General features: G+C 47.9%; 1 protein-coding gene across 1 annotated transcript; it reads right to left on the reverse strand.

Moving 5' to 3' along the window:
* Window positions 1-1194: 1194 nt before the first annotated feature.
* On the reverse strand, window positions 1195-10020 carry PSMB2 (proteasome subunit beta 2). The gene is made up of 6 exons (XM_027900030.1): window positions 9873-10020; window positions 8821-8943; window positions 8320-8390; window positions 3980-4142; window positions 2313-2362; window positions 1195-1435 (listed from the first exon to the last, which is right to left on the reverse strand). The coding sequence occupies exons 1-6, from the start codon at window positions 9961-9963 to the stop codon at window positions 1328-1330; spliced, it is 606 nt and encodes a 201-aa protein (XP_027755831.1). The 5' UTR covers window positions 9964-10020; the 3' UTR covers window positions 1195-1327.
* Between the last annotated feature and the right edge of the window lie 448 nt (window positions 10021-10468).

Below are 10468 nucleotides of genomic sequence, written 5' to 3' on the forward strand. Positions count from 1 at the left end.
AGATACAAATTTCAGAGCAGCCATTTCAGGGGATAATTAAACTCTTTCTGGGAAGAATTAAACTACAAAGCCTGATAGGACTTCAGGGGAGAATTAGATTTATGTAAGAGGCAGGGTGAGTTAAGGCACTGGAGCTGCAAATTCCTCCTGTGACATTAAGCAAGTTTCAGTCTCATCCAGTTCTTATCTATTCCACGGGGCAGGAATGTTTGGAGGCAAACCCAAAAATCTTTGACAAGTAAAGAGTTGGGTCTGTCCCCATATCCAGCTGAGGACCTGGCTGTTATGCCATGACACAATCCTGCACACATCCATCCTTCCACTTCCAAGAGCCTTTTTTCCAAGCTAACTCAAATATAAAATAAGCACCCAGGGCACTTTTAATGCCAATTGAAGTAGGGAGGGAGTCACACCAAAAACTCACCTCAGAAGAATCACTTCTGGGCAGACCACAAGTATCAGCCACATGATAATTATCCGAGGCTGTTCCATGAATGGGGGTTTCATAGGGAAGCAGCATCTAGAGCCTACATGACCAGGGATTAGTCTCATGGAAACAAAGCTCTAACTAGTTCAGAGTAATTAAAAGATTTACGAAAAGCGTTGCAGTTTAATTTCTCATCAAACTGCTTTCGTGGACTTCTAAATGCATAGATAAAACAATTTATAAAAATCACTCGATACATCAGTTTCTATTTAAAATATTATTTAAATCCTATTTAAAGGAGTTATGAACCCACTGTGCCAGCAGAAACTCTTTCCCAGTAACCATGGCCAGGTGAGTTAAAAGTGCATTTTAAACTCCACTCTGTGTGAAAATCTTTATTTCAATCTAATTTAAGTCAAAGAAAATTATATGCAAAGCAAATCAAGCCTTTGAAAACCTGATTATTATTTTGTAAAGTGAACAGCGGTAACATCTTTGGAAAAATAAAGTCGATGTGGTGCATGATGGGCATGGGACACTTGTGTGGGGTTTGCTGAGCTTTACTGATGAGAGGAGATGACAGCACGGTGTCATGGAGAAAAGACAACTTTCCCACACAGGAGATTTGGGGAGCAGTAAAATCTCAGAAGAGGAAAGATAAATAACCTGAATGTGCCCCCATGAACAGTAAATCAAGTTTCACCTTCACTGTGGAACAATCTACTTAAATCCTCTCAGGAAGGATCAGCGGAATAAAAAGATAAAACTGGCTATATAAATGTCAATCTTTATTTGATCTCCCACTGCAGTACATGACTGGTGTGTTTCAAATGAATACAAAAAAAAACCAAACCCAAAAGTGAACAAAACAAGAAGACTGCTGCAGAAGGATCTCGGGGGTTAGGAGTCCAGTTTGGTAAGGGGCACATTGTCCAGGTCGTGGATGCCGTCCTTGTCGATGACCCGCGCGTTGAAGGAGGGCAGGTTGAGGATGAAGCGTTTCTGGAGCTGTTCAGCAAAGACAGAGAGACAGAAGAGATGAGATTCACTCAAAGCTTGTATAAAAGAGGAGAATACAATTCAAGAGGCATGCTGTTGCACCACAGAATTTCCATCCTGCTCCTGGTGACCTGAAACGTTAGGAACTAGGGTGGGTTTTTTCACGGCTCAGGAATGAATTAGCGATGAGTTTGTCCTCTGTTGTAAAACAATCCACGTCAGACAAGCCCAGGCTGGAGATGCAAAATACACAGGCCTTACATGTCAACATTTAGGCAGGAAGACTAAACTGGGCCACAATTTTGGGCACAAAGCGCATGTATCACAAAGATACTTCAAGCAGGACCTCTCTAGAGCATTTCTTCCTGATGTTTCCCCAGAGTTATGTTTGACAAGGATAAAGACTATTTTCCTACAATAAAAGCCTTGGTGCCTGAAATACCTGGAGTCTTGTTTACACTAATATTGGTCATGGACTTTAAGGCCAAGGCTTTACCTCAGGTATCATTTCAGAGGCTGGAAAAGAGCTAGTACGTACTTCCAGAGTGCTTAAGTGTAACACAAGGATGCTGCAGGATGGTCAGAAGAACCACCAGAGGAAAAGGTCTGTATCAATATTATGCTAAGCATGGAAGAAGCAGAAGTAAAGAAAAGCAATTAAGCTCCAAGTTTAGGTTCTGGAGGACATGAACCGTGCAAAGGCAACACAAGTGCCCACAAATCCCTTCCCTCAGTAGCTCCTCCACATCTGGCCAATGTGCATTTATTACCCTTCTGGCAAAGGCAGAGAAAAACGTGGCAAGGGGGGAACAGGAAAGTCTCAGCGAGTGAATGCAAACAAACATCCCTTTCTCAGGATCACCAGGGCCCGAGTTTGGCAACTCACCTCCATCAGGCATTTTTTCAAGAGCTCCATGGCTTCCTCACGTGTGATACCTGAAAGGGAAAACATCCACAGATTGATTCCATTAGAGGCCATCTCTCTCTCTCCCCGCAGCAACTTTATTAAATTTAAACAACTTTTCAGCTGAGCACCAAAACCTCTCCTTCCCAGCTCCCAGCAAACCCTTTCCAGATGTCCTGGGGACGGCCTGCACCGCGGCGCTCCCGCCGCAACAAGCCATTGAGAATCGATTTGTTCCAGGCAGTGGGAAGCATGACGGAATTCTGCCTCCCATGGCCAGGGCCTGGGCTCTGCCTCCCTGTCCTCCAGCTTATTCCAGCCCTAAATCAGCTCCAGCTGCCCCAGCCGGCTGCCAGGCGGGGGCAGGAGGTGGGGATGGGTTTAGCACAGCGTTCCTGCCGGGGCTGAGCTCAGTGGTGGGGAAGGCACGTGTGGGATGCTCCTGCTATTCGAACACTGTGGGCTCAAATCCAGCACTCCACAGGGATGACAAGCCATGGCAATGCACTGCAGGTCTTTATTTTGCTCTGTTCCATGGGGAACGGTGCAAATGGAACAACAGAATTTTTAAGGGACACGACTGGAAGACAACTGAGGTCTGTGGATCTCTCAAAATTTGTTTCTACACTTTGTTCCAGATCTGCATCCACTGTTCAGGCAGAAATTCCATTTGAATAAAACTACCAGTTTACAGCTACATTTCTTGCAGGAGGTGGATGAAAGGATTTCTAATCGCAGAGAAGAGATATTAACTTCAACTTAGCACACAGGAGTGAAGTTGTTTTGTAGGCAAAGCCAAAGATGTCAGATTAACAATATTCCAAGCTTTGCAAATTTCCTCATCTGTACAGCAGGGATGGGGCCATGTTCATTCCTTGGCAGTGGGTTATGATTCTAAAATTAAAACTTCAGACAGGTACAAACACGTGCAATAGTTATGACGAGCAGCTGCCACGTGCACAGAGCTGGAAATCAGTCCAAAAATCTGTTGTCCAGAGGAGCTGCTCCACCCCTGGAAGTGTCCCAGGTCAGGTTGGACGGGGCTTGGAGCAACCTGGGCTAGTGGAAGGTGTCCCTGCCCATGGCAGGGAGTGGAACAAGATGAGTTTTAAGGTCCCTTCCAACCCAAACCATTTCATATTCCATGATTAATCACCACCACTTCAGAGCGCTGGAGACCATCTCACTAGGCTTATCCTTTCACTTGAATGTTTTTAATGTATCACACACAAAGCTAATCCAAGATATGGAGCAATAGGACCTGCCCTCTGCAGATTGATAATCTGGGAAAGTGTACACGTCAGAGCCAACAGACAAGCAGGAAGACAAAGTTACCACACTGTTGTTCATTAAAAGCAGACTACCAGCAGCCAATAGTCCAGGAAAGTCTACTCATGTTTTGGAATAAACTGAAACTTCCTTCACTTCAGTCTAAGTTGCAATCAGGAAAAAAACTCAGGAGCTGACCAGTTTCACATTACCATTCCAGCAAGGCAACACCCAAAGCCTTCTTTATCTAACAGAAAGTCAAGTTCCAACCTGCAGCACCACAGCAATCACACTTGATTTGGCCGATGTCAGTCTCACTGATCAATACATTGAGACCTAAACTGAAACAGGAGAGTTTTCCTGGCCCGGACTCCACTTACTTGGCTTGTAGTAGCGGTCGAGGATGCTGAGGGTGAGGAATGCTCCGTACCCATGTGCTGCGAAGGGAGCCTTGGCCAGGGCTGCCAGGTAGTCCATGTAGTACAGGGCAGGGCCCTCGTGGTCGTCATAGCCAGCCAGCAGAAGGTTCACGTGGTAAGGGGTCTGCAAGCACAAAGCACGGTTACATCAGAGCACTGACACCCAAACCCTGGGATCCTTCGGATCCCAACTCCTCAGCCGTCAGGTCTCCTGGTACCATGGACTGCACGAGCAAACAAACCCATAAAAATGATTCTCCTGAAAACCAAGCGTGTTTGGGGTGGGTTTTTTTTACAGTTTTCACAGCACACTCAAACTTGAATGCGGTTTTCACACCAGATTCTTTCATCTCAGCGTAAAACATGAGGCATTTTACTGTCGACACATGAGCACAACACGAACGTTTTGCAGTTTCTAAGGACTCTTTGTTCATTTAACCTGCTCTTTGCTCTTTCCCCAGCCCCTCCTGGTGACCACGGCCCTTTTCAGTGCACATAAAAACTCTCACACAGTGCAGACAGTTACACACAGGGTCCTGTTCACTGGCAATTTGATTTTTTTATTGCATGCACCAAGTTTAATCTTTGGCAGTTTCCTCCATGTTCTGGGTTTAGTGTTCCACCATCGTGAATAAATCAAACATCCCTTCTTCTCCCACATCTCCTTCCAAGATCTGTACTTTGTAAGACCATGAAACACACGTGCACTGTATTATTTTTAAATGTAGGCTCAGAAAAAAAATGTGGGAATTGTGTGTATTTTTAAAAGCAGCTTTTATATAGTTCCAGTATTTTCATATCTACATAATGGTTCTCATTAAATTAATTGTACTAACAGGATATCTCTAAACTGCTGGAAAGGCTGGATCAACAAAGCAACAAAATAAGAAAAAAATGATGATGCAACCAACAGATTAAAAAAGCAAACAGAATTTTACCCTAAAGCCAAAACATTAACTGTATCACAGGAAAAAGTTCGTTTTGATACCAAGCACAGTGAATTTCCATGCAAGAAAAGAATAAATCACAGGACACTGTATTTTTACCTTCAGACAGTAAGAAAGAACGAAGCAGGCTTCAGTTATATATCAAACATCACTGTAAATGGTGTGATTTAATCTTCAAAGCATCCAGGAATATTTGGAAAGAAGTTACCATGCAGCTGTATTCGTTTAATTAGGCTGCATTTCATCATTTATTTATTCTGAAACATCACACAAGTTGATATTTAAGAGCCATGACACAAGATCACTCAAATTATTGTGTGACTTGGAATTACCAACATTGGCATATGCGAGATACTCAACCATAAATAAATGGTGTTATACACACTTAAACCCATCTGTAAACTGATTTTCAGTTGTAAGTTCTCCTGCTAATGGTCTCTGAGACTTCTTAAAACTCAAATGTAAATAATGATCCCCCATGCCTTATTACTGAAGAAAGGCAGGATTTAAACATCAGGAAATCTACATAATCTATTTACTCCCTCCACGATTATAAATGAAATTTGCAGCGTAACACCCCGATGCTGGCACTGGAATTTCCTGTACATCCCATTCCTTTAGTCCATCCCTCCTTGGCTTCTGTGACTCAAACCAGGCCAACAGTTCTTGACAAGACTGGTGTGGTTAAAGGGCTACCAAATGAGTGCTGACTGACACCCCAGAACGTGCCTTCTTTGTCCCAAACTCCCCTTCCTACACAGACACGTTCCCCAGCCCTTGGCTTTGCACTTGACTGCTGTTTGATTTAAAATAACGACAGCAATTAGGAAAGGTGTGAAATTCTTCAGAATTTACAGCTGAAGAGCAGAGTTGTGCTAAACAGCCCGGCCTCAGCTCGGGAGGGGGGGTGGGGGGTGACACAGCCCTGTGACATCTGGCGGAAGCCAAAGTCACAGCGAGGGGGGAAAGGTGGGAGCGAGGAAGTTTCCTGCCAAGTGTGGACACAGGGAGAGGAGCTGCCAGGCTGCCTTTGGACTCCAGCCAGACCCTGTCACCTATAATTAACCAGCATCACCACCAGAGACTGAACTTCACCACCTTGGGAGGGACAGGGGGCTGTTCTTCCCACTCCCCACACACAACCTCAGCAGTGAGTTAAATGTACTAAACCCAGCACGTGGTGAACTGAGAGAGGGGCTGGAGCAGGTAACAGCAGAATCATGGAATGGTTTGGGTTGGAAGGGACTTCATCTGATTCTGCTCTCCTTCAGCTTAAGCCATTTCCCCTTGTCCTCTCACACTACAGCATCACTCACCTCCAACAAGAGTCCAGTGCCTGAGAAAGTCCTGCTGCAGTTTAACCTCTCCCCTTCACACACCTTCTGGCCTCTGTAACAGCTCCACGTGGTGAGTGCCAATACAGCAAGAAACTACATTTTCCCCACCAAACTTTCTACTTCTCAACTATTTCCCTACTCCTAACAGGAGGCACTGTCACATTTCACCTTAAAATTTTTAAATTTTTAATTTTTTTCATCCACATGCTGACACCAGCAACCTCCAGGAATCCCACATGCAATTTAAACAGACACAGAGCACCGGTGTTAATCCCTCTGGTATCCCACACAGGATGAGGGAAACGTAACAAAATTCACAGGAAAAAAAAAAAGCCTAATTCTGATGGCAAGGCTCGTATTATCAAATTCTAAATCCCACAAACAAGTCATTAAGGGCTGTGGTTGGAGAGGAAGGGTTCTCCCTGCAGTGTGGGGAGCAGTGTAGTGTGACAGCAGTGTCAGAGAGCGCCGTGCCCCGGGGCGTTGCCATCTGCACCAGAGCAGCGTTTTGTCTCCGGTAAATAAACACATCTGCCTCTGCCAGTGTCCTCCCCACTGTGCTGCCCATCTGGAGCAGGTGAGCTGGAAGACAGGCGTGGGCTCGGGGAGGAGGGGAGCCACAGGGAGGATCAGGCCTCAAGGGATGAGGCACAGAGGGAGACAACGGTGTCACATCAATCCTGATGGGCAAGTCCACCAAAAGGCCAGTTAAAGGTACTTGGAATCACGTGTAAGAAATAGCTGCCTCTGCTTCAGTGGGGCAGGACACTCAGTCTCATCCCTGCAGGTCAGATGTCCCTGAGATGAGCCACCAGCACCAGGCAGGCCCCAGGGCCGGGCCCCAAGCAGCAGCATTGCTGCTTCATCTCAGCCTCAAAAACTGCACAGAGGGGCACAAAACACACACAGACCTTCCTAATCCCACCTGAACACGAGCCAAAGCCAACAGCACCACTGCCAACCATCAGCACCAGCCACGGAGCTGGCTGAAGCCATTTAAACCAGATGAGTCGTGTGGAATCACATCTGAGCTGGAAGGGACCCACCAGGAAAAGTTGTGACCTGCAGCTGTGATCCACGTCAGAAAGGAGAACAAGGACCTCTGGCTGCTCCTGGGATGAGTTCTTGGAGAACTCTCACTCCACACAGGTACAGCTCTGAGGTTAATACTGCTCTTTATCTGCTACCATCAAACCTCACTTCAGGCCTGGGCAGTGCACTGTCAGAATGTAACACAATTCACCCCACACTCTACCCCTGACAGAGTTGATCAACTTCATTCTCAACATCCTCTTTCTTCCTGTGTTCTCTCACATAACATTCTTCTCAATGAAATGCTTCCTGACCTTGCATTGTTAAAAGTCCATTTGCCCCTTCACAACATCTTTTCACACTTCGAAAAAAATCACCCTGGGAAACACTGCAGTTCAGTAACTTGAAAACACAGCTCCAGCTTGGATTTGATATTTACTGAAAGCTTCATGTTGCTGTTTACAAAAGGCACTTGTTTTGCTAAGTACATCAAACAGCTTTGCTCTACAAAATCACTTTCCAAGAAGATTAAACGGATTTGGTGCATTTGCATGAAAACCCCCAATCTTATCAAGGGGTTTAATTCACTTCATGTCTGCAGTGAGTGACAAAGTGTTTATTGGGCCCAAGGCTGGGATTTTAAGTCTATAGCTGTATCAGTTATTGATAAGTGATGTGATAAGTTTTTTAAATTAGCAAATAAAGTTATATTTTACTAAGACATCCTCTCAGCAACGTGGATTCACGGAACCAGTGAGGTTGGAAAAGCCCTCCCAGCCCATGGATCCCCTCGTGCCCCATCCCCACCCTGTCCCCCAGCCCAGAGTGCCACGGCCAGGCCTGCCTGGGACACCTCCAGGGCTGGGCACTCCAACCCTCCCTGGGCAGCCCCTGCCCAATTCCCCAGCACAGACAGCAGCTCCCACGCCCTGAGGATGGCCATGTCCCCTGCGGGCTGTGCCCAGGTCCCTCAGCCCCCACTCACCCTGCTCCGCAGATAATCCGCCAGGTTCCGCCGGGTGAAGTTTGCGGCTGCCGTGGGAGAGAGTTCATAACCTGGGGAGAAACATCAGCACTTGTGGCAGAGCAGCACAAACCCACGCTCAGGGGTCACTCCCCGCCTCCCCACTCCTGTCTGAAATAAAGAGATGTTCTCCAGCGAGGAAATGTCATGTCGTGTGCCCAATTCCCGCTTTTTCTCAAAGCTACAAGCACAAAAAGGACCCTCCAAATCTGGGGAGCTCCTGTCTTTACAGATCATGCCAATGTACCTGGCTTCAAAAAATGGAAATATTAAGGACATGTAGCCTGAATTTTTTTGTCCAGTATATCAGAAGAGGTGGTAACAGTTGGCGTGCAATGGACACATTAAGAGAATAATGGGTTTCTTAGTAGAATATTTGTGTAAATGTATTCCCACCACCATTCACCTGGAAACCACCCCAGCTCTGCTCCCAACCTCCAGTACCTGCCCTGCTTCACTCACCATTTCTCATTTTGTAGAGCTGAACGTTTTTCTGGATGTATTCTGCAAACTGCACCGTGTCTCCAGCCTCCCCCACGCACAGCAGTAAGATCTTTTCACTCATCTTAAACATTTTGTCATGGTCTAGGCAGAGAGAAACAACACTGAGAGCTGTGGTCAGAGGAGTAAATTATTTTGCCAATATCCTGACACACCAGGACTCTTTAGAAGCAAGAAAGAGACTTGGATAGGTGCACCGTGACCTGGAACACCACCAAAAATGTCTTCCTGAGCGAATGTTGACATTCAGCTTCTCACAGCTGGTGGCACAGGGAAGAATTTCCTCCTAATCTCTAATCTAACCCTGCCCTCTGTCAGTGTGAAGCCACTGCCCCTTGTCCTGTCACTCCCGGTCTTTGGAAAAAGTCTCTTTCCACCTTTCTTGTTGCTCCCCTCAGGTCCTGGAAGGGCCAGTCAGGTCACCCTGAAGCTCTCTTCTCCAGGCTGAAATTCATTTGCTAATTAAAGCAATTACCAGCAAACACCAATATTCTAAACAATTATGTGAAATTTATGGGGTTATGCCCCTAACCCTCCCCTCCAAACTAAGTCTTATATTCTATGTACATTTTTATCAGTGGAAAAAAGGCTGTTTGGCAAAACAAGGCTTAGCTGGACAGGGAGGTTAAGCTGAGAACCCGACACAGTGTTTATTATATATAATAATATAGAACAATTTATATATAATAATATATATAACACACAGTTGTACTGGCGGAGGACTGGGAGCTTCACAAGCGGCCCTTTGAGCCCCGGGCTCAGGACTGGGATCTTTAGAGAGGCCCTTTGGAACCGCGGGCTGGCACCTCCAACACCGACCAAACCCCACCTGGATCCCCCGGCACTGCTTCCCCGCACCTTTACCCGTGCGAAACCCTCCTCCCCCCGGGGCCCAGCTCGGCCTGGGAGCGCGGGCAGGGCCGGGGACACCGCACCGGGACAGCCCCGGGGCGCGGGGGGGAAAGCGGGCCGGCAGGGCAGCTCCCCCCCACATCCCCCCCGGCGGGTCTCACCGTGTTTCATCTGCACGATGCTGGAGGCGGCCACGGTGTCGGCGGCCACCAGGACGAAGTCGGGGCCCTGGATGCCGATCAGGTACTCCATGGCCGTGACACAGCGCGGCCCCGCTGCCCGCGCGCGCCGATGGCGTCACCGCGCCGGGCCCCGCCCCCCAGCGCGCGGAGTGGGCGGGGCGGGAGCGGCCCCGGCGGGTCCCGGTGCGGGGACGGAGCGGGGATGCAGCGGGGATGCAGCGGGGATACAGCGATCGTTGACACACCCGCACCTTGTCCCCCAGCCCACAGCGCTGAGTGCCACGGCCAGGCCTTCCTGAGACTCCTCTAGGGCTGGGCACTCCAAACCTCCCTGGGCAGCCCCTGCCAAGGCCTGACCACCCTTTCTTTCCAGGCAGAAATTCCTCCTGATGTCCAACCTGAGCATCCCCTGGCACAGCTGGAGGCCGTTCCCTCTCCTCCTGTCCCTGTTCCCTGGGAGCAGAGCCCGACCCCCCCCCCGGCTCCCCCCTCCTGTCAGGGATTGCAGAGCCAGAAGGTCCCCCCTGAGCCTCCTTTTCTCCAGGCTGAGCCCCCCCAGCTCCCTCAGCTGCTCC

This window comes from Empidonax traillii, unplaced genomic scaffold (assembly GCF_003031625.1).
Source record: "Empidonax traillii isolate 1590-97213 ecotype Southwest subspecies unplaced genomic scaffold, ASM303162v1 scaffold700:size438121, whole genome shotgun sequence".
Taxonomy (NCBI): domain Eukaryota; kingdom Metazoa; phylum Chordata; class Aves; order Passeriformes; family Tyrannidae; genus Empidonax; species Empidonax traillii.

Excerpts from the sequence above, each read along its gene's own strand:
- PSMB2 (XM_027900030.1), bottom strand. The coding sequence starts at position 9,963 with ATGGAGTACCTGATCGGCATCCAGGGCCCCGACTTCGTCCTGGTGGCC. Across the intron at positions 8,944-9,872 it reads CATCGTGCAGATGAAACACG|ACCATGACAAAATGTTTAAG; the intron begins GTGAGACCCGCC and ends CTCTCTGCCTAG. Across the intron at positions 4,143-8,319 it reads CGGATTATCTGCGGAGCAGG|ACCCCTTACCACGTGAACCT; the intron begins GTGAGTGGGGGC and ends TTGTGCTTGCAG.